This window comes from Pyrus communis, chromosome 1 (assembly GCF_963583255.1).
Source record: "Pyrus communis chromosome 1, drPyrComm1.1, whole genome shotgun sequence".
NCBI classification, from domain to species: Eukaryota; Viridiplantae; Streptophyta; class Magnoliopsida; order Rosales; family Rosaceae; genus Pyrus; species Pyrus communis.
In genome coordinates, this window is record NC_084803.1 from 10,844,379 (window position 1) to 10,869,252 (window position 24,874).

Genomic DNA, 24,874 nt, shown 5'->3' on the forward strand with positions numbered 1-24,874 from the left:
AGAGTGTTTGATAAACTTTTTTGTAAAAGTGCTTTTGAAAAAAAAAAAAGTAGTATTATAGTGTTTGGTAAACTTTTATGTAAAACAGATGTGAAAAAAGCCAGTTTTTCAAAGCTGGGTTTTGTAGCTTCTTGTTTTTGGCTTTTTTTCACCCAAAACTGTGAAAAAAAAACTAAAGCTGAATGTTTACTAAACACAAAAATAGCTCCCAACTTTTTTTGATACCAGCTCTTTTCAGAATCACCTCAGTACCAAACCAGGCCTTAGTCATCCACAAGTATGCAAGTGATTATAAGCAATTGATGTTAGTGGCTCTCTCTCTCAACCAAGATTCTAAAAGCCATTTAGTCGGGCAGCAGACAGAGGTCTAGTGCCTAGGCGTTTAGGTGAAGATATGATTGTTCCTCATATTTTTAGTATATTCTAATACTTTAAAATCTATATCATTATATTTTGCAATTTATATCACAATACAGTTATGTATATTTTCAATGTGAATAGAAATTAATTTATATATAACAAATTTAGTTTAAATTTATTATAATGAGTGTTCATCCAAATATTTAACAAGTCTTGAAAAAATAAAATGCAAAATGAAAATTATAAATTTTATGTCTAAATGAGAGTTGCGCTTTAGGCGGGTATCTAAGCGAGTCTGGACGCCCTTTCTTAATTTTTAAATGTCTTTGAATTAATCATGATGATGGCCGGCCACCTATTGCCTAAGCAGGAATTTTTAAAATACCGTGCTGAACGTATCAACTACCCATAGTCACTCACGAGCCGAGTGATGCTAGCATAATTTATCTTTGTATTTAGGTAACATACACACAGTTGTGAGTCATGAGTGCTTCAATTCAACTACCATGTATGCATGTTGATTGTGCAATCATATCATAAAATTAGAACAGTGCTGCTCACCTAAGATCATCATTTTGAGAACATGTGAGGTCATCTTTAATAGGAGCTCTCAGATTAATCTAACAGTAAATTTACTTAGTACTACGTACGGTCTAGTGGTATTCATCTTCATTGGTAAGTGAAAGGTTTTAGGTTCAATTCTTGCCAAAAGCGAATTTGAACCACATTATTGCTAGTCCATTGTGAGGCTAAGCTCACCCCCTCCCCTTAATATTGATTGTTTAAGGAAAAAAAAAGAAGTGAAATCAACTCCAACGGGAGAGAGGTAATTGTGTTCCACAGTTCCACCAGGGTTTCACGCCTTCAAAAATAGTTCTTCCATCTTCTCCATCTAATTTTGTAGGATTGAGAAGCAAATGAGTAACAAATGCTTTGAGATAACCAAATATTTTTCATGCTTACAGAAATATTGCTTACATTCAATTGAAGATGTTAAACAGGATCAATAAAACAATCCTGGAAAACATGTACGAAAGCCTTCATATGATTTAGCTCTGCTGGGATGAGAGATGCTTGAATTTTGAATCGCAACGGAAAAGCTTTTGCCTGTAGAAGCAGCTCTGCCTCTCGAAGGGATTTCACATTCGAACACTGCTGCTTCTTTTTTTTTACTTGGTTTTTTTTATTTTTTTATTTTGTAGATTAGGATTTCGATTAAGTATAAGAGAAACATTTTAAACTTGTAAGTTAATCTACCGTTAAAAATAATTCGGAGACTCGTATTAAAGAGGACCTCACATGGCCTCAAAATGCACCAAACAGCACTCAGAATTATAAAAACATGGATGAGCGACGAAGCGCAGGACCATTTGAAGCGCATTACATTTTACACTGCTGCTGGTTCAAAAACTCTAGAGCACACAAATGTATAGCATATTGCTGAATTTAACGACCAGATACACACGCTCGACAGAGTTTAAGGAAATCTAATCTAAACCGCGTAAAAGTTAACATAAACTACACATAAATTTATAGTAGGAATCCTGGAATTCAAAATATTATTCAACACTCCTGCCAGAGAGATTCTAACACATAACCGGTCGTATGTCTCTATATAATTACCTCTCACATCACATGTTCATGTTAATACAAGGTACTAAACATGTAGGGGTATGAATAACCAAGGAGACCTAGCCAGAATCCACCGATTCATTCACGATTGGACTATTTGAGCAAGGGAAATGCAAACTTGCTATACTACTTGTCCTGCTTTCACCCAATTCCAAGGTGCACAATGAGGCATGGGTTGAAGTACACCGTGGACAACCCTTGCGAAAATCTTAAACCTATACTCGAAAAGAAGTGCTAATACGTCTTCCTGTTAGTTAATAGCAGATGGCATCTTTGCCTATTGAACCGAAAGACAACTTTGGCTCATCTGATCCAAAACTGAACTTGATATCTGAAGCATCGTTCTGAACTTCTGCACTTGTTGAAGGGAATGCAAACACAAGGGGATCGGACTTCTTGGATCCAAAATCGTAAGTAGGAACAGCATCTCCTTCTTCTTTTGGCTGATGCTGACTGCTTGCCAGGGAAGATGGCATAAAGGATGGTGTCGGTAGTTCAGAAAACACTGCAGACGATGTAGAGACAGGGAAAGTGAAGCCAGAGCTACTACCAGAAGAAAGGGCCCATTTTGATTCAGGCTTGTCAACAGAGATTGAAGGAAACGCGCGTTTAGCCTGTAAAGATTGAAATGCAGGCTTGTTTTGCTGATTTAGCACCCCAGAGCCAACGACATTTGGAGCAATCTTCGGAAAATCCTGCAAATTAGTTAAGTTAGCTCTATTTCGGTATGATCGTATAGCTCTATCACCATAAGGCAATATTGCGTTTCAGACAATGGGTGCAGTAGCAAAAAGCAATGTAAGAAATAAACACCTCATCTGTACTCTTGCTTAAAGATCTTCCACCCTCCCATCACCAGCGGGGATATTGTTTGCAACAGTGGTGGCTTTTACAGTGTTCTCCACAGGTGGAATCTTAAACAGAGAATTCCCCTTGTCAGCATTCTCATGAGCAGAATTTTTCTGGTAATCATGAATTATGAGCTTACGAGAATTGAACCCTCCAAGTGGTAAGCTATCATGCCCATTCTGGATGACTGAAGAAACACCAGAAGACGGGGTTTTCTTCCATGCAAAGGCTAGCTTTAACTCTTCTGACTTATCTTTCGGAGTGGATGGGTTTCTATCAATGTGCTCCAAGATTGTCCTAGCATTCAGGCTAGACTGTGGATGAACAGTTGGCACACCAAAGCTGGAAGACTTCCTGTCTGATGATTGGATTTGGGAGTTGCCACTTAATCCTCCAAGTTCAAAATTCTTGGCAGCAGGCAAGAAGCCTTTGGTAGCACTGGAGTTCACCACCCGTGAAGGCCCAAATGGAGAGGAGTGAACATACAGAGACCCTGTGGCAGGACTTTGTGCAGCAGATTTATGTCGTAACCTGCGAACTGGTCCAGCTGATCCATAGCCACCATCCAATCTATCACCCCTTGGCTTCACCAATGCATTGAAACACAAAGACACAAACAATCAAGTCGGGAGCCAAAAACATGATTATAAGAATGTCAATTATCATGTAAAACTACATAGTGATGCTAAAATCTGTGATTCATCCTTTTGGAGATTATGTATTTAAGTATTTATTATGCATTCATTTTTTTAATTATAAAAGCAAGAATAGACATTATAAACTTGGCTATAAATGTAAGCTAGATATTGAAAGATTCATATTTGCACGCGTGCACCAGCAACTAACAAACACGTTCTGAGATTCCAAAAACTAACTTGAACTCAATTTCCTAATCTGATAAAGTAATCCACAATACTTGTAAATTAACCATTGGCAATGATCACTGATATGTAAATTTACCTGCCCACATATAGGAGTCTGCGATTGTTTCAATGGAGTAGACAACGTTCTTGGGGTTCTGTCATTACCACCTTGTAATTGAGTTAGCTGATGACATGCAATAAAGAACAATTACCATCTGAAGCATGAAGCATGAAGCATGACTACTAAAATCAAAATGTTTGAAACCAAAACAAGTATCAAGACCTTTGACATACCTTGGATTTGGATTTTGAAAAGATAGTTCTAGAATAAGGAGTTCGAGGAAGATTATGAAGGCCAAATCTGCCTCTTTCAGTCTGTGGGGTTGAATAATCACGCTGATCCTGTACCATAGAACCAGGCCAGCATGCCGATGGCTTATAAGAAGGTGCTGGAAGAAATGGTTTTGAAGAGAACTCATCTCCATGCAGTGTGGCCCTTTCATCTTTTGACATTGCATTCTTAGACGAAGGATCAATTTCTGAATTTCTGCTTCCCATAAATGCTCTTGCAATTTCAACAGGTGAAGCACCAACCTGATCTTGTATCTGCAATTTTAAGGGAAATAATAAATTCCTCTAAGAATATATACCAAGTGAAACAAAAATATTAAAAAAAAAAAAAAAATCAATGTACATGGAAGGTGTTTTCACAATTCGGCTATTTAAGAAGTTAATACTTATCTACAAAAATATGTTGGTAAGTTCTATTAGACACTTAGTTTTTTCTTTTCATTAGAAATAATAAAAAAAATAAAAAAAAAATAAAAAAATAAAAAACTTATTTTTCACAGATATGCAGACTTAAACAGAATAAAAACAGTTTGGGCAAATCATTGAACAACAGAAACTACATTAGACCACTCAAAAGGACATGCAATTATCCATTGAATAATCTTTTAATCTCTCCTAAAATTTCATCCACCAATATTGGTAGTGATCGTTGAAATGACAGAGATCAAGCGGACTGAGTACGTATGAACAAACATTTCTTGTGGAGGACAAATGCGCAAATTAACAATTTCACATAAACTTAAATATGTAACGAAAATTGATTCTGCCTGATGACATTGAATAAACAAAGCAAGTTGACAGTGACACTCACAGCTGACTGCGGTAGAGGGGTTGAGGTCGGCCAAATAGCTTTATTCAAGTCTTCCTGCTTTTCTTCAGATGACTTTGGAATATCATTTGTAATTAAAGGCCACTTGGCTTTTTCAGCAGCACTAAAGCTTTGGTTTTTCTTTTTGTGATCCACAGTAGGAGGTTCAACAGCCCTCGACTGTATAATTTCCATCAAGTGATTGATTTCATCCCTGGAGAAAAATAAAATGAGCTTCGAGAGGGAAAGAAAAGACTGGAAAGACAATGCATTTCAAGACCATGACTGCATGCATGAGTGCCCGCAGTGAATGAAATTGCAACCCGATTTTTAATGGAAGAGAAACTTGAATTTCTATGTCACTATATAATGGTGGAAACTGTTTTGATATCAGAAACAGGTTTCTTAAATCTTCATTAACGCAATCTATGTAGGAAAGAACTACTTTATTTACATTTTTTTTTATAACAAATTACTTTAATCATGTTAAACACTCATCTAAACAAGCTCCACCATTATGACTCATTAGCATCTTACTGGCAAACTATTAGAAAATCAATGTCTTATGCATAACTATAATCATAAATGGAATAAATACATCACATGCATAACTTGCCTAGAAAACTTTTTCCCCTTCAATAACTGCTCAATTTCAGAAAGTCCAATATCATCAGACTGGTCAGTCTTCTTATTCCCTTCAAAATCCGAACCACTTATTAATCTATCTGCTTTTTTGCAGGGGCCTACTATTTCAGTTGTTCTGGAGATCCCATTCTGCAAAGATAAACGCCAAAGAAGAATTGAATATGAGAAATGATTTTACTCTGGGCAAATCATATACAATTAAAGACATAGCTATCCCTATCCGTAGTTGTAGAGAAGACCACACAAAAAACTGGGTATCTCTACAGCAATCAGAAGATAATCTAACTAAATGCTTCTTGATATACACTACAGGAAGAAAAAACAATGAGAATATGCTTCTTATACCTATCACCACATAACAGAAAAGAGGAAAATTTAACGACTCTGAATTCTGAATAATTCTTAATGTCATCCAAACATGAATCACATAAATAAAATTTTGCACGAAAGAATCAGGTATATGAACATGAATGGAACAACATGCTAGAACATAAGTTTACGGTTTGAAGAGCAAAAACACTGTCCGTATGTGCAACCCAAAAAAATTACAACAGCTATACTAATGACCGAAACTAAAGCGCAATGTGACTTGAGAAACAGCAGGAACTGATGTTGATACATATCCACAAAATACAACCCCATGTGGTACTTTGAATTGATCTCAAATGACTGAAGCCTCACATTTACATCGGCATTGTCCTCACGATCGCCAATAGCATTTTGTTCCGACTCCGTGTGCTGCTCATCTGCATCAGAGCAACTCATTGAGTTAAAATCCAAAGAACAATCCACAATGTTCACGGTAATCAGTAAAAGGGTATTGAAAAACAACTCAAAGTAACTACTCAATCCAACTAATTTCGCCGAAACCAACAATAATCGAATTAAGGAGTAATCCAATCAATTAAGCAAAGCACACAAACCCAATTTAATCAGTCCAAGTATAAAGTAATAAACTTAATTTAATAAAATACCCATAAACTCACAAATACAAATAATTTAAAAATAAAAATAAAAAAACATTAGGAAGAACAAAGTTCAAAACCCTAACGGAGAGAAAATTGGGGCTGACCGTGACTTTGGTCATTGGGCGAGGGAAGGGCATTGACGGAATTCAATTTGGAGAAGAAGGTGGGGAAGAGCCGAGTGGCGCCTCCAGATATCAGCCGATACGCCGGATCGACAATACCCGACAGCCACCGCCGCTGTCCCCGCGCGGCTTCGTTCGAAGGCGGACGGGAATATGGCGTCGTACTCGGCTTTCGAGACGGCGGCTTCCTCAGCTTCCCTCCTGCCCCTCTCTCTCCGTAGAGCCCTGAGGAACGCGCCGTTTCGCCGCCGGTCTCCATGGGTCTCTCTCTCACTCTCTCGCTTGCTCCTCTGTGTGCTTTCCACTGACTTTGTGGTGGATCCGACGTGGACTCTCTGATGAGAAGCGGAAACTTGGAAACTTCGTTTCTTATTTTTTTTTTTTTTTTTTTTTTTTCAATAATATGTTAGGGGGGTTGGGATTTTATTGAGACTGTGATGTTTTTATTATGTGAAGATCTAATATCACATGTTTTCTTATTTGAAGATTAGAGAAGGAATGAGAACTGGATCAACTATTCTTAATCAAACCAAGTAAATCCAGTTACTTGGAGTTCAATTCAACCTCAGTTTCAGTTAGGGGTGTGCTATTTATACACCTTTTTTTATTTCTCACACATCGTTTGTTAATTTCTGGCCTTTGATCTTCTTCAATTCATCTGATCCAATGGCCGAAAATTAAAAGGGTGTGTGAGAAGTAAAAAAATGTATGTAGATATCACACCCCTTCAGTTACTCACAATATTGTTACTCGCTTGAGTATAACAGTCCAGCTTGTATATGTGTTCATGTCTATTCACATTACAAGTCATGTATTCATGTCTATCCATATCACAATTCAAGAAGAATGATAGTTTGGGACACTTGTGATAACCGGACACCGTCATATTTAAGTCTTTCTCCGTTTAGTAGTATATTATTAATACAAGACGACATAGTGAGGCGACACAATGAATATGCTTCGCTTCCGTTTAGTAATGACATGCTCGGGCTATAAAAATAGAAGTTATTCTCCAACTCAAGTAATCCACGGCGAAACTTAATTTAATTGTTAATCCATCTCAACGATATGTCTAACATTAGGTTGATTGTGGCGACCAAAAGACCAATCTCATTTATCTCCTACAAATCCGATGCCAAAAACTCAATCTCAATGGCCTTTTACTCTTTAATGGTACACCACAACGCCCTCTCACTTTCTGGAAATAGAGAAAAATCTTGAACTCAAAGTCAACATCTGGTCAAGTGTGTGTGTGCATTACCAAGCAAAGTGAAGTGCATACTTGCCAAACACAACACAAAACCCTAATCATGGTTGTACTTTTAGCAGAGCATCTTTCTTATTATCTGGCATCAAATGTTGCATGTGGTTCCTGTGTATAGTACACCTTTATTCTAATTGGAGCCGTAATTCAAGACTTTACGTCTTCTTCAATTAAAAGGATTGAAAACAGCTTTATCTAGAATTACAGTCTTGCAAAGAATTATTTTTAAATAACCAGTATCAAGTTATATTTGTATACTATATTTAATCGAATAGACTAAACATAGTTTTTCAATAATTTATTAGTTTTAAACTTATACTTTAAATTTAGTCGTTAATTTAATTAAACTACCGTTGTATGTTTTCAAATTTAAGTGTTGAATTTGAATCAATTATTACAACAGAGAAGTCGATCCTCAAAAAAAGGGCTAAGAAGGGGCTACACTTGGCCAGCATAATGCCCCTTTGGCCAAATAATGTCATAGTGGGCTTCATAGAATTACAGTCTTGCCATTTATTGAACATGAATTTTTTGAGCAAATCAGATCATTTTCGACTTTTGAACTTTTATCCCTCTCTATTGGAGATGGCCTGAAAAGGATGGTCATTAGGTACCCATTTAGAACTAGACACTCATGTTTACCGAATTTTACCGTTAGTGGAAAGACTCATGATGGGATATTCAATGAGGGCTCATTTGTTATTAATTCCATAAGAAACACTTACGCTAATAAGCTTTTTTACTAGAACTAGTTTTTTTTTTTTGAAACACGTCAAAATTGCTATTAAAAGTGTGATCGTTTTCTGAAGTATATTAAAAAATTTCTTCCAGACATAGTCATGAGCGTTTTAGGCTTTCAGAAACCAGTCCTAGCTAGCCCTTCCACAAACAGTCTCAGACAAGCCTAGTTGGGCTGAGTTTATGCAAACTATTTAGCAGCTTGGTATAATACAATACAAACTTTGTTTGCCACAGTTCTTCTGAGAGGCTGAACTAGTTGCCTTTGCTGCGTCAAATCGTACGAGTGCATATGTAAGTGTGGGATGAATGGTAATTTTTGAGTAGTACTTATGTTCTGACTCTGCCACTTTCTGTACAGAAGCATCTAGAATCACAGCAACTGGTAGTGGAACCCAAAAGATGATCGATTTTGCTTCACCAATGAAAATGAATCCCTGACAGTATAGAAGAACAGAATCAAATTCGTTGGTGGCTAATCCAAATCAACAATGTGACACCAAGGACACGCATACAGGCCCTTCTTCGGCTTCACATTTAACATCGATCGATCAATTGATCATGCTTAAATCTCTTGATAGAAACAGGTTTTGGTTCTCCTTCAATGAATTTCCTTTTTAGGCTACTTTAGAAAGCAATGATAAGACTCAAATAGGTGATAATTATCAGTGTTTCATGGTCAATGAGGGCCTTTTTGAACCCTAAACAGTATAACTAAACCCATGATTATATTTTGTGATTATATTCCCACACTAATTATATCTTTTGATTATATTCTCACTTGGAGCTAACAGAAGACTTGGCACAAAACTGAGTGCAGTGGCGCTCTAAAATTCATACAGCCGACCTCACCTAGTGAATTAAGGTTTGGTTGTTGTTGTTGTAGTTGTAAAAATCAGAAAATATCAAGGGGGAGGAACATAATTTCTGGGAAAGCTTCAGTGTCTTTGTTTTTAATCACCCAAATATTACCACCCATCCATTGCTGTCCCTACTCAGCATTAATTTTTTTACTACATGAATGAGATAGCCACATTGATGCTGCTTCCAGATCCATCAATCAAATCCATGAGTCAAGGAAAGCACGTAGCTCGAGCTGCCAGATGGCCCAACAGGCAAAAAATGAGAACACGACCATGTGTTTATCTCTCTCAAAGCATTCTAACTGGTTCGGTTTAGCCACAGCTAGGACCTATCAAGCTTTGGAGATTCCAACCTTGTCAAATCGCGATGTTCAATCGCGCTTTGAAATGGTGCCTTAATAAGTCCGACCTACGCCAATAGGCGATTCAGAGCTCAGAAAATGGAAGGTGGAGTGAAGGTTAGTGTTGAATATAAAGCTGAGCCAAGAGATGCGTACAAGATTGCTTACATTATTCATTTCTTGCTGGGAGCAGGCAGTTTGCTACCTTGGAATGCATTCATAACCGCCGTTGATTACTTTGGACGTCTCTATCCGACCAAACATGTTGAGAAGGTCTTCTCTGTGGCCTATATGAGCTCTTCGTTGCTCGTATTGCTCGTGATGATGAGCTGGAGTAACTGGTGGGAGAAGATGAGTCCTCGGCTGAGACTCAACTTGGGATTTTCTCTGTTTATTCTATCGTTAATGGTAGCCCCAGTTACGGGCTGGCTTTCGAGCGGGAGAGCTAATGCGGATTATGGTGTGACAGTTGCATCAGTTGTAGTTTGTGGCATAGCCGATGGCTTGGTAGGAGGAAGCTTGATGGGATCCGCCGGCAAGCTTCCGAAAAAATACATGCAAGCTGTTTTTGCAGGAACTGCTTCTTCAGGTAACTAGCTATAAGCTATGTACACAAAGTTACACCTTCATGCTTTACTTTTCCAATCCAACATTGTTCTGATCCGTGCAGAACATCGTGCTTTCTTAAATGCATAACGTATAAAAACAGGATGCCTTGAGAAAACCTCACTTCTAATTGTACATTTGGCAGGTGTGATAATTTCTCTGCTGAGGATTTCAACCAAAGCAATGCTTCCACAAACCCCGAAAGGACTACAAACAAGCGCGAATTTGTACTTCATCATCAGCACCATATTCCTCCTGTGCTGCATCCTTGCCTGCAACTTGTTATACAGGCTGACAGTCGTACAGGAACACTGCAGGCTTGCTCAAGACGAACCCTTTTGCGCAAGACCAAAATTTTGGGACGTAGCACGTAAAGTCCCCATGCCAGCTTTTGGGATTTTCGTAACGTATACAGTGACTCTGTCGATTTTCCCTGGATTTATCGCCGAAAGTCTCGAATCCAAGCTTCTTCAAGATTGGTATCCTATTTTGCTGATCACAGTGTACAATGTTGCAGATTTAGTGGGAAAATCGTTGACTGCAGTTTATCTTCTAAAAAGTACTAAAAGGGCAACATTGGCTTGCATTACAAGGCTCCTATTCTATCCAATCTTCACTGCTTGCCTCCATGGACCTCCATGGCTGAAAGCTGAAACTCCAATGGTGGCTCTCACATTTATGCTTGGACTGACAAATGGTTATCTGACAAGTGTTCTCATGATGATAGTTCCGAAAACTGTTCCGGTTTCAGAAGCAGAGCTGTCTGCAATTGTAATGGTGGTGTTCCTTGGAGTTGGCTTGGTTAGCGGTTCGGTTCTTGGGTGGTTCTGGATTTTATGAGGTTCCATTGTTAGAAATGCTAAGAACCCTGTCAATGGATATGTAAGTCGTGACTTTGTATCAAGTGTTTTCGTAGTCCTTTGACTTAGCCCTGGTGTGCAGTTCAGTAGTTCTGCTCAAATGAATCGAAAACTTGCCTCTGCCACCTTCCAAGATTTATTTACTTCACACAAATGAATTCAACTAACTCAAAATTTTGATAATTCAACTCGATCAAAACTATATCTGTTAAGTAAAATACAAGAAATTTTACGACAAATTTATTTAGTCCTATCAATGAAGTTAAATTTGTACTGTTACATACATGTGGTAAACGGGAAAACAGGAAAATTTATACTGTTTCATCCCTTCTGCTTCTTCTACTTCTTGACAAGATCTGCTAAAAGGCTAACGCAGGCTGTAAAGGCGCCTGGCTTTTGCGCGCTGCATCATCAGTAGACGGCACTGGAGTAGAAGGTGAAATCAGTGAGCGTCTTGGCATGTTACCAATCCCCGTACATAACCAATGTCATAGCACACTCAAAACCCAGGAGCTGAAGTTTTGCAGGCATCATGCTCAGCAAAACCATCTGCTGCGTTAGACTTAGCCATGATAATGGATATGGTCGGATGAAGGTGGTTGTGCTTGATATGGTCCATTGGAGCGTTATCACATCCCTTCTCTTCGGACTTAAGTTCCAAGTTTCCTCATCACCCTTTTAACCGTCTTCAATATCTCCAGGTCCTTCCACAGTCCCTTATCCGAAGCCATACAGCCTCCCTGATCAGCACAAGTACAGGTCCCTCCTAAAAACTCCGGCAACTCACAAGTATCGTCCGGATTGACGCGACTTTGGTTTGGCAGCACAAGCGTACAAGGATTACAACTTTGGTTCATCACCGAGATACCAAACCAAAGTTGCAGTCAATCCGAACGATACAAAAAATCCAAAGCATCAACTTTCGGAATATGGCAGCAGCAAATAATCTATTAACACGCCAGTTCTCCAATCACTTTTCTCGATTACTCGCCACTTCCTTCTTTTAATTTTAGTGCATGTGAAATAATCTAATTTTTGTCCTCCATCATCAAATGTTCTTTCGAATTCCTGGACATGGTATTTTATGTATCTGTCCACGGGTGTAACTTGCATCAGCTTTGTGGGATCTACTTTCCCTAGTCTCTCAATATACACAGGCCTTCCATCTTTCTCCACTCCATGGTGTTCTTGTGGATCCTACTCCAGGACTTCATCGACTTCCTCAAATTCTAAATCTATTGTGCTTAGAAGGAAGAAGCTCCACCAGCATGGGCGCCTGGTGGATTGCCTCAGCAGCCTGCAACTCCTCCGTATAAGGGTTTAGGAGATAGAGGTCCAGACATGGCTCTTGTTCGAGAGGAGACCCTTTTGTTCCGTTTGGGGGCAGGGAGACATGGCCATAACTCTGGATTTTATATCCTTCAAAAATGACGGAAGGACAGTAGGCATTTTCCATTTTTAGGGTTGGATTAAGAACTTGATTTGTGTTATTATTAACAAATTAGACAGTATCCTCAGCACTCAATATCTAATCTTTCCACCGTTCGTGCATGAAGTCGATTCGAGCGTCTCCTTCAAGCTTAAGAGGGTTCCGAATCAAACCGAAAATCCAGATTAAGGAATGTTGCAGTGTTGCAGAGAGAGAGAGAGAGAGTTATGCCTTCAAAAAACTCCATTTCGTCACTTATTTTTGTTACATTTCTTTTACATAGATATGACTAGAAAAATATCTTGAAAACAAAAACAGAGCCGTCAGTTAACACAACCCAATTTCTCACCCCCAGCTGCAGCCAAAGGATCACTAAAAAAAGGTTTCAAAAGTTTAAAAATATAAACAGAAAGGTCAGCCTCTGAACATATAGATACATATATCTCTCTATATATAACTATGCAGCAGCAGCTAATGGAGGTGGTGAAGGAGGAATTCCAGGAAACAAATTGGTTGGCGACGCTCTGTTATTCCCCCCTTCTTTCAGATTCTCCTCCTCGTCCTCCTCCTCGTCCTCCTCCTCCTCCTCGTCCTCCTCTTCGTCTTCCTCCTCGGAGTCCCAGAGAAATTTGGCATATGATGCTAGAACATAACTGCACCATCAAATCCACAAAACACAGTCAGAACAATTGATCCACAAAACGTACCAACATGTTATCGACACATTTAGATACAATATCTCCGGCGAATTACCTATCATCGGGGGCAGCTTGAACAGCTTGGTCAAAGTAAGACTGAGCTCTTGGACCATCCTTGTGAATCTGCCATACCAAATCCGCAAACATTGACAGAACAGTTCCGTCATTCGGGCACGCCAGAATTGCTCTCCCGCAGTACTCTTCGGCTTTTCCGAAATCCTCTTGAACCTGTAAAAATTTTCCCATCACAAAATATCATTAGCTTCAATAAAGATTCAATCTTTTGTCTTTACATTTAAAGATTTTGGTACGAATTTGGATACCTCTTTCAAAAAGCGAGCATAATTGCCAAGGAGCATGGGATTTCCAGGATTAGCGTCAATAATTTTCTGGTAGTACAAATCGGTGCTCGCACCGCCTTGATTCGATTCCCAAAATCCATTGCCCTCATCATCTCCGTCGTCCGATTCACCACTCCCTCCGCCATTACCACCGCAGATCTTGCCGCCTCCTCCACCAACGCCGCCCCCTTCCAAATCGCTCAGCAACCTCCTGTCCTCCCTCAACCCGGCCTCACACCTCTCCAACTCCGCCAATCCCAAGGAGGCCGTTCTGCCCAACCCAGAGGCAGAAAAACCCATCTCCATTTTTATCTCGTTTTGCTCCTCTCTCTCCTCAAACCCATCCATCGGGATGCTGAAGGACTTTCTTTTCGGCGGCGCCACCATGAAATCTCTGAGATCGTCCTCGGAGACCGCCCGGGTCAACCTCCTACCCGAGTCGCTGATCGGCGACAGCGAAAGGGGCGACCGCGACGACGCCGAGAGGGTAACGGAGCGAGTTCTCTGGATTTGCTGCACCATTTCCGGTTGCTGATCGAAAAATGTTGAATCTTTGGAATACTGCAGCCATGAGTTGGGCACCGGCGTCGATGAGCTACGTAGAAGCATATTTTCTTGTTAAAATCTGCGTCTGAGAAAAACCCAAACCTCAGACTCCTAAAAGACTTTAAAATTCGAGTATTCGAACCGAAAGAATAAAACTTTGAGGGGAAGAGAAACTGGGCTTGTGAAGGAATTCGATAATTTTGCAGGCGAGAGGTGAGGATGAGAAAGAAGACAGTAATGGGAAGATAATATATAGAAGAGGAAAGAGCGGGCTACGGATGAGATCTCAGCCGTTGATTGTATCTGTGTCAAGTGGAGTGATGTGAGATGGTGCGAGGGAGTGTAAGGACGCGTTTGTTAGTATGGTTTGGTTAAAAGCAAAAGCCTAAAAGTGCTTCTGCTTTCTGGGCTGTTTAGGGATTTTAGGCTTTTGGAATTTTGATTTGTTTGGTCAGATCCTCAGCGCAAGAATAGCTCATGCAAACCCTAAAAATGTGTAATTTGATCCTCTCCATATGCTAATGCACCTCAATTTGTTATATTTTGTCAAGGTTAATCTTGGGAAATACTACTAAAATCAGTTGGTACAAGAATTAGGAAACTTGCGTATTTGTTTTTATTGTAAAAAGTTAGGAGTTAGGACAACCAATGAGGGGATGAAGTCAAGAAAAACCTAACCAAGTATCTTGCACTTGATCAACTTTTTTCCTTATTTATTTTGTTCATCTAGTACAGAAATATAGTCACGATATAATCAGTCCACGTGTTACGATATGAGTACATATATATTGATACTATAACTTGAAATGGAAAATATTCATCACATGACCGACAATACTCTTTTTTCTCACCTCCTAAAGTTAGGGTGATGCGCACCCTTTCATAAATTACTGTTAAATAAATTTAAATTTCAAGATTCATGTCTTAAATTAATTAAATCAGACTAATTTAACGACAATTTAAGGGTGAGCAAAGTTGCGCTTAATACTCTACAATAACAATAACAATGGCTATTGCTACATACCCATTCAAAGTAAGTATAAATAAGGAAAAAGGAAAAGTCCATTTGGTATGCGCCTGCAATTGCTACATTTTTTCAAGCTTAATTTTAGATAAGATTGCTAAAATCAGTAGATACATAAATTAGTAAAGCTGCATACTTTTGTTCCTCGCAACCACCAATAGTAGTTTCATTTGGGGTGATGGATAACCAAATGAGAAATAAAGATCAACAAAACCTAACAATTTATTCTTGCACATCATCAATCTGCTTGCAAAAAATGGGTTGTGAACGTGAGAGTTTCGACGATGCATTTCCTTTTTACTTATTCAACTTGTTCATGACAATCACAAAAACTATTGTGTGCTAATAAAAGTCTTAAATGCAGCTGCATATAATTAGGATTTGTTTGAAAGTGCTTTTAAATAACTGAAAACGTTTTTAAAAAAAAAAATGTGTATGAAACAAAAGCACTTAAAGTGTTTCTTGCAAAAAACATCAGTTATGTGCTTTTTATAAGAAGCTCTTAAGTACTTTTCCATAATTCACTTACATTTTACTAAATATTGATTCCCAAAATATTTTCATGAAAAGCATTTTCAGCCATTTAAAAAACAATTACAAACGAGTCCTTAGTCCATGTATTATGATATGGTGGATGAAGTTATTAATACTTTCCTATTTTAAGTTATAGTATCAATAAATATTCATTCATCTTAAGATGAGTTATACATGTGAATGTATTATAGTACCACACAATAACTCTTTCACATGTATGTTCTCGTTTGACAAAAAGGTAGCCAATAGTATATTTACAATAGTACTAAGTACGTCAAATTTGTTCATTAGATAATGTGCCAATGTCCAATTGATTTAAACTTTATACTTTAAATCTGATTAATTACGAACAAAGAAGATACTGACATGTACACTAGCACGTTATTTAGTGAATAATTTGATGATTCTACCATCCTTGATTATAAGATATTCTGCAGTTGAATCATCTCTCCTGTATTGATTAAAAACTTGAGAAAATAGAATGAGAAGTCAATCAATAAACCCTAATAATTTGCTTTTTAGATCAAAAGTTGGTTCATCTAACAATTTGTTCAAAACAACTTCATGTGGCTATGTCTACCAAAAAAAAAAAAAAAAAAATGGGAAGCACCAAATAATAGGCTAATCACATTGTGATCATGAAAAAAGACAACTTTAAACGAAACCTAATACATATCATACTTTAATTGAAGTTCTTTTAGTGTTGGATGTGTTTTCGTGCTCGCCATACCCAAAGATTCAACGATATGTTGGCAATTAAATTAGTCTAGTTGGCCTTATTTTTTGTTTTAGATTATTTTTTGTTGGGATTTAATCCAGGATGCCCTAACCCTTATTGTTTTGCCTAAAATTATGTACCTTTTTTTTTTTGGGTGGGGGAGGGGGGGGGGCCGGGGGGGGTGTGTTTAGCCGAAGGATGGCATGATTTTTCCACTGGACCTATTTAGCGGCCAGTCTTCGCTCTAGCTGGGCCCCGTATTGCATCCTGGGTGGAGCTCACGGGCCCACGATCGGGTTCAAGGGTAGAGCTGTGCCGTTGAAGGCCTGGTCATGACGTCATAGGCAGGGCTTACTGATTGTTCAGCTCCCCTGCATGATTTGTTTATCCCATGGAACTATGGAAGAACCTTGTTTGTCAGAGAGTGCGGCCAACTTGCCCTGTCAAGGGTAAATTTGTCATTTGGAGATGACGAAGATATTTTTCAGCCTCCGGTGTACTTGTTCTTTCGTCATTTCGTTTTTGATTCCGAGTGTTTTGACAAATATTCTTGCTTCGTCTTTATGCAAAGATTGTTATTGAGAATAATCTAACTTACTTATAACAATATACATGTATGTGAATTTTATTTTTAGCAAAATGTTTTAATTTTTGTTTTCACCACTTGAAAAGTGACGGTCTTGCGAGGAGAGGACTTGGTTGTACATGCACACATGTACGTCGGGTGTAGTGTGCGGCCCTTGCTGGTTACTACAAAGTCTTTTACGTCATGTGAATCAACGGTGGTCCAAAATTATTAGGTTAAATATGACTTTTCCACAATGCTTGCCCATGCCGCTGTGCTGGGGGTTGTTTGCATGCATGACGCTATCACAACCGTTGATTATATATAATGGGCAGAACTTAATTGTTTATTCACAATCATCAATTGTTGTCTTACCTCAGCAGCATAATCAATGGGTAGAACTTAATTGTACATTCACAATCGTCAATTGTTGTGTTATCTCAGCAGCATAATCAATCAACAACCACCACCATAGGGATGTTCTCGTCGCTCTTAATTAGGGATGAACAACAGCTATGGCGGGCAAGTAACAACAATTATTTATCCATAACCGTTTAAGTCATTACCACATAATTGTTTATTCGTTCGATAATTGCATAAACGGTTATACACATACCCTTAACCGTTTCTAAACGGTTACCCATATCCATAATCACATACTTATTTAATCATTTACCTATTTACCCGTTTTTAACACGTTGACCATTTTTATCCATTTACCCTTGTTTTACCCATCTACACGTTTTTTTTTTTTTACTCATTTATAAATACATTTAACATGCATTACCGTGTTTCAATCTCTTAAGTTCTCATACCACTGCAATAATTGAAATTATAGAGCGAACGATATTTGCAACTACATCCACCTTTACACTTGGTCCAAGCAATTCAAGCATCTTATTAATTACTGCAAGTTACTTTCTTTTTTTCTTTTTTTTTCTTTTTTCTGAAACATTCCCCTTAAGCTTACGAAACTTATTTGCCCTTTCCTGTGAAGGTTAGTTGAAGGGAACATTATATGTGCCCTACAATTTGCACATTATACCTCAAAACTTATTGGAATAAGATGGGAATGTCGTGAGTTTGTAGGGTATGCTGCAAGTTACTTAAGAAAGGTGAATTAGTAAGAAATCCAATGCTATTGGCCTGGCGTGTAGTCTGGATTATAATAACCATGTTTAATGCCCTTATTCAAGTAAAGTTCTGAACAAGTCATTTGACTCCATTGGAAGCAACTCTCAACAGCATGTCCATGATCGGATTTCGTTTTCTACCTGATCCTCTAAGTTTTATCAAATCATGTAATATTTCGGGATCACACTAAGTATATTAGAGCTCGATCCCACCAATGCGTAGGCAAAAACTGTTCGCAAATCGAAATTATAACGAAGGAGATATAAGCAAGTGAAGGCAAGGGTAAAATGTTCATTTGAACCAATACGTGGTTAAACGGGTACCCGTTTATAACCGCGGGTAATACCCATAACCACCTATTTAAATTTCACAGGTAAACGGTTATACCCATAACCGTTTTTTGTTTAAACGGTTACCTATAACCGTAACCGTGAATTTTAAATAACCGGGTAACCGCAGTTACTCATAATCGTAAGTATTTTGCCCATCCCTATTCTTAACCCACTCACACTTCTACCCACTTATACGTAGTGTCTATCAACCATTGATGTATGGGATGCCCTATCTAGTTCAAGAACTCGGATTCACCCACGCACTTATGAGCGATACTATTATGAACAATTCTCTTAGGTAAATTTGGACTAACTTTTAAATTCACGTGATAAATCACATACAAATAAAATAACTGTATTTTATGCGTAAAGATGTATGAAGTAGTGGTAATGTTCTTTTAACTCTCAAATATGGGCTTGATTTGGAATTAATTCTCACTGTCTGCATTTCTCCCACCTACACCATTATTTGGCAAATGGAACCAAAGTATCAGTGGTATTCGAAGGTGACTCTCATTTCAAATAATGTAATTAACTACTTATGTATAAATCAAATTGTAATCTTACGTGTAAGCTTATTCTTTTGCAATATAGTTGTTATCAAAATTTATGATCACAAAAACTAAATATGCTATCCAGTAGGAGAAAATTGTCCGTATGCTAAATGAGAGGTGTAGATGTTCGGGCCAATACTTCAGGTAGAGTCGAAAAAGAGAATTAACATTAGGATAGATTATTGGTTTGATATCGAGAGGTCGAGATTGTAGGTTGTAGATTATCACAAACATGATATTGGAAACCAAATAAACGTTAGAAGACTCCACTTGCATAAGTTGGGAAGTCGACTGATGAACAAAATGATCCCTAACCATTCCACAGAAGAGATAGAGAGAGACATCTAATTAGCATATTTTTATAAAGTACAGTGAAAGAAATATAAAGTGAAGAAAATAAAATGACAGAGATGTGAATTTTAAGATCCAATTTATGTGATGGGCATTACATGCATATGGGTGGTAGTCAAAATATAGACCTCAAGATCGAAAGCAAACAACCAAATCAAACTCAGGCCGTAGAATCCTCTAACACTCCTATGGGAGAAATCTGTATCTTTTATCTCATTGCATCCTCCAATAAGAATAGCAGGAGCAACCACCTCATTTTCATTTCTAAAGTCTGTTTAGGGCTGATTGTAATTTAAGCGTTTACGAACATGTACTCTCCGATTTCAGGTGTCATGCATACACGGTCTGCTTTAAAAGAAGGTTTTTTTTTTTTTTTTTTTTTTTTTTTTCCTGGAGGGTTTCGAACAATAAATCTATCAAACTCCTACCTTATCCACCATCTGTCACCAGGCTAGCCCCAATAGTTTTAGAACAAAAAAGTATTTTATCCTTCATTATCTTTGTTTTGCTAAATTCCCACATTATCTTCATGTTATTTTTGTCGGCTTACAATCATATCACACACATATTCTGGATTTAACTGGGATTGTCGTTACATTTCAAAGTGATGAGATAAAGTCAAAATCATAGTTTGCTTTGTAACATTTGCACGATAATGTATTTCAATCTCATATGAATATTCCCAAAAAAAATCTCATATGAATATGTCAATGTTACAAGTTTAAATGTCTGATATATCCTTAAATATTAATTGTTTAGCAACCATTGGAACATCATGCTTGAGTGATAACAATAAAAATTGCTTTAGATTTCCCATTTGATTATTTGTATGATTAGATTAAAATAATGTTCTCCTCCAACGCACCAAATTATTTTAAATCTTTTCTTTATAGCTCAGTTGGTCAAAAGTATTTGTCTTTACATCCGAGGTGTTGATTCGAATCTTCTCCTAATAGTTCAAATGAATACTTGTGTTCTCCCATTGGAGGAATACACATATCTCACATTTTGCGAATAACATTCGGACCAATACTTCAGGTACAGTGGAAAAAGAGAATTAACATTAGGATAGATTATTGATTTGATATCGAGAGGTCGAGATTGTAGATTGTAGGTTGTCACAAACATGGTATTGGAAACCAAATAAACGTTAGAAGACTCCACTTGCATAAGTTAGGAAGTAGAATGATGAACAAAATGATCCCTAATCATTCCACGGAAGAGATAGAGAGAGACATCTAATTAGCATATTTTTAAGAAGTATAGTGAAAGAGATATAAAGCGAAGAAAATAGAGTGACAGAGATGTGAATTTTAAAATCTAATTTGTGTGATGGGGATTACAAAATATAGACCTCAAGATCGAAAGCAGACAACCAAATCAAACTCAGGCCGTAATATAATCCTCTAACACCCTATGGGAGATATCTATATCTTTCATCTCATTTCTAAAGTCTGTTTAGGGCTGGTCGTAATTTAAATGATTACAAGCATGTACTTTCCAATTTCTGGTGTCATGTATACACGGTTTGCTTCAAGAGAAAGTTTTTTTTTTTTTTTTTTCCTTCTTCTTTTTCTTTTTCTTTTTTATCATCTTTTATTCTGGAGGATTTCGAACAATAAATCTTTCAAACTCCTACCTTATCCACCATCTATCACTAGGCTTACCCAATATTTTGAGAACAAAAAGTATTTTATCCTTCATTATCTTTGTTTTGCCAAATTCCTACATTATCTTCATGTTATTTTTGTTGGCTTACAATCATATCACGTGCATATTTTGGATTTAACTGGGATTGTTGTTACATTTCAAAGTGATGAGATGAAGTCAACATCATAGTTTGCTTTATAAGATTTGCACAATAATGAAAAAATATCTCATATGAATACGTCAATGTCACAAGTTTAAATGTCTGATATATCCTTAAATATTAATTGTTTAGCAACCACTGGAACATCATGCTTGAGTGATAACAATAAAAATTGCTTTAGATTTCCCATTTGATTATATATATGATTAGATTAAAATAATGCTTTACTCCTACGCACCAAATTATTTTAAATTTCTTTTCTTTATAACTCAGTTGGTCAAAAGCATTTGTTTTTGCATCTGAGGTGTTGATTCAAATCTTTTCCTCATAGTTCAGATGAATTTAAATTAAATTATCTTAGCATTTGTTAAAAAAAAAAAAACTAAAATATCGCTAAAAAAATGGTATGAACTAACCTAAGTAAGAATAATACTTGTGTTCTCCCACTGGGGGAATACACATATCTCACATTTTGCGAATAACGTATATTTTCCTTATATAAACTCCATAATCGGAATCTTTCAATTCTTAATCTTCATTTCAAGATCATCCCTGTGCAAAAATTATTCAAATCGAATGTCATTTAGTCATTCAAATGTGTCAAATAAATGGACTGTTCATTATGAATATGTTACTTGGTGCTAACACCCTTAATTTATTTCGTAAATTTAGATGATTAAACGATTTCCGATTCGAATGATTTTTTATAAGAATGATCCTCAAATGAAGATTAAAAAGTTAAACAGTTTCAATTATAAAATTTGTATAATAGTTAAGAAGTAGAATATGTATCTTCTCCAAGAACAGAAGTAGTATCACAAATAAAGAAGCCCGAATGCACCAAAAAAGAAGGGGGAAAATTATTCAAATCGAATGTCATTTAGTCATTCAATTGTGTCAAATAAATACACCATTATTTGGCAAATGGAACCAAAGTATCAGTGGTATTCGAAGGTGACTCATTTCAAATAATGTAATTAACTACTTCTGTATAAATCAAATTGTAACCTTATGTGTAAGCTTATTCTTTTGCAATATAGTTGTTATCAAAATTTATGATCACAACAACTAAATATGCTATCCAGTAGGAGAAAATTGTCCGTATGCTAAATGAGAGGTGTTGATGTTCAGGCCAATACTTCAGGTAGAGTGGGAAAAGAGAATTAACATTTGGATAGATTATTGGTTCAATATCTAGAGGTCAAGATTGTAGGTTGTAGATTATGGGAGAAATCTGTATCTTTCATCTCATTGCATCCTCCAATAAGAATGGGAGGATGTTGCCAAGTGGCAACCACCTCATTTTCATTTCTAAAGTCTGTTTAGGGCTGGTTGTAATTTAAATGATTACGATCATGTACTTTCTGATTTCAGGTGTCATGCATACACGGTTTGCTTCAAGAGAAAGTTTTTTTTTTTTTTTTTTTTTCCTTTTTTCTTTTTTCTTTTTTGTCATCTTTTGTTCTGGAGGGTTTCGAACAATAAATATAACAAAAGGTATTTTTTATCCTTCATTATCTTTGTTTTGCTAAATTCCTACATTATCTTCATGATATTTTTGTTGGCTTACAATCATATCACATACATATTTTGGATTTAACTGGGATTGTTGTTACATTTCAAAGTGATGAGATAATGTTAAAATCATAGTTTGCTTTATAAGATTTGCACAATAATGAAAAAAATTCTCATATGAATATGTCAATGTTACAAGTTTAAATGTCTGACATATCCTTGATTAAATATTAATTGTTTAGCAACCATTGGAACATCATGCTTGAATGATAACAATAAAAATTGCTTTAGATTTCCCACTTGATTATAAGGAAAACTAATGAAAAGAACTTGAAAACTTCGAGTTTTAATGATAAAGACAAAATAAAGGGTAAAGTGAATAGTACCAGGATTGATTTTTTAGTGTAAAAATGTGGTTTTTCGTTAAAGTGAACAGTACCGTAGACTTTTCGTTAAAACTCCCTTGATTATATATATGATTGGATTAAAATAATGTTCTACTCCTACGCACCAAATTATTTTAAATTTCTCTTCCTTATAGCTCAGTTGGTCAAAAGCATTTGTCTTTGCATATGAGATGTTCATTCGAATCTTCTCCTCATAGTTCAGATGAATTTAAATTAAATTATCTTAGAATTTGTTTTTTTTTTAAAAAGCACTAAAATATCGCTAAAAAAATGGTATGAACTAACCTAAGTAAGAATAATACTCGTGTTCTCCTATTGGGGGGACTACACATATCTCACATTTTGCGAATAACGTATCTTTTCCTTATAAACTCCATAATCGGAATCTTTCAATTCATAATCTTCATTTCAAGATCATCCCTACACAAAAATTATTCAAATCGAATGTCATTTAGTCATTCAAATATGTCTGGGCTGTTCATTATGAATATATTACTTGATGCTAATACCCTTAATTTATTTTATAAATTTAGATGACTAAACGATCTCTGATTCAAATTTATAAGAATGATCCTTAAATCAAAATTAAAAAGTTAAACAATTTCGATTATAAAATTTGTATAATAGTTAAGAAGTAGAATATGTGTCTTCTCCCATAACAAAAGTAGTATCACAAACAAAGAAGCCCGAATGCACCAAAAATGAAGGGGGAAAATTTCTTGTGATTGTGTTGGGCCAGGGTTGAACTATTCCAATTAAAACTACACGTGTCCCGGCCCAAAGGATCAAGCTTATTCTCTCGCTGACTTCCGGGATGCTCAAGTGAAAAGGCCCCCCGTTTGTTTACCGGCTCAGAGACATGCATAAAATATCGCGCTAGCCTGCGACGTGTTTTTTTTTTTTTGGAAGCAAGGGATAACATACCAAGGCACAGAAGCCAAACGAGAACAGAAAAGCCTACTGAGAGGTAAACACCAAGAAGGCAAACTAGTAGTGAACGGGGATACAACATAAAGACACCTTCACCGAGCGGAAGTGTCACCCCAAACACCATCACAACGAAATTAATGTGGACACGGAAGACCATTATTGTGCAAAACATAAATCAATGAAGATAGGGGCCGATCGACCCAAACTGAATCACTCATCTCCGAAAAACCAACCGACGCAAGCTCATGCGCCGCACCATTAGCTGATATGGGCACCCAAGACCAACGACAGTTCTGGAAATCCCCCCCTCCCTCAAGCTCCTTGACCCGAGGCAACAACGTTGTTTGAAATCTACTTAACCTCGTCATCTTTGTTTATTCGAGATATTAATTATAAACGATAATTAAGCTCGAATTAGTGATTAATTGTAACATCCCACATAGCTCAGGGGAGTGATCCTTATATGTATATTTTCATCTCTACCTAGCACGAGGCCTTTTGGGAGCTCACTAGCTTCGGGTTCCGTAGGAACTCCGAAGTTAAGCGAGAAGGGGGCTAGAGCAATCCCATGATGGGTGACCCACTGGGAAGTTGCTCGTGAGTTCCCAAAAACAAAACCGTGAGGGAATGGTAAACCCAAAGCGGACAATATCGTGCTACGGTGGTGGAGCAGGTCCGGGAAGTAATCCGCCCCGGGCTGGGATGTGACATTAATC

The 24,874-nt window shown here is 37.1% G+C and overlaps 3 protein-coding genes across 3 annotated transcripts; 1 reads left to right on the forward strand and 2 right to left on the reverse strand.

Moving 5' to 3' along the window:
• Positions 1–1,714: 1,714 nt before the first annotated feature.
• On the reverse strand, positions 1,715–6,988 carry LOC137742482 (nuclear pore complex protein NUP1-like). Its single transcript, XM_068482397.1, has 8 exons — positions 6,581–6,988; positions 6,190–6,254; positions 5,480–5,637; positions 4,867–5,077; positions 3,999–4,310; positions 3,802–3,888; positions 2,826–3,425; positions 1,715–2,687 (listed from the first exon to the last, which is right to left on the reverse strand). The coding sequence occupies exons 1-8, from the start codon at positions 6,855–6,857 to the stop codon at positions 2,247–2,249; spliced, it is 2,151 nt and encodes a 716-aa protein (XP_068338498.1). The 5' UTR covers positions 6,858–6,988; the 3' UTR covers positions 1,715–2,246.
• A 2,825-nt stretch (positions 6,989–9,813) lies between these two features.
• Positions 9,814–11,377, forward strand: LOC137747810 (equilibrative nucleotide transporter 8-like). The gene is made up of 2 exons (XM_068487973.1): positions 9,814–10,393; positions 10,556–11,377. The coding sequence occupies exons 1-2, from the start codon at positions 9,904–9,906 to the stop codon at positions 11,248–11,250; spliced, it is 1,185 nt and encodes a 394-aa protein (XP_068344074.1). The 5' UTR covers positions 9,814–9,903; the 3' UTR covers positions 11,251–11,377.
• Positions 11,378–12,940: 1,563 nt separating this feature from the next.
• On the reverse strand, positions 12,941–14,481 carry LOC137743318 (uncharacterized). The gene is made up of 3 exons (XM_068483188.1): positions 13,721–14,481; positions 13,453–13,625; positions 12,941–13,352 (listed from the first exon to the last, which is right to left on the reverse strand). The coding sequence occupies exons 1-3, from the start codon at positions 14,345–14,347 to the stop codon at positions 13,157–13,159; spliced, it is 996 nt and encodes a 331-aa protein (XP_068339289.1). The 5' UTR covers positions 14,348–14,481; the 3' UTR covers positions 12,941–13,156.
• Between the last annotated feature and the right edge of the window lie 10,393 nt (positions 14,482–24,874).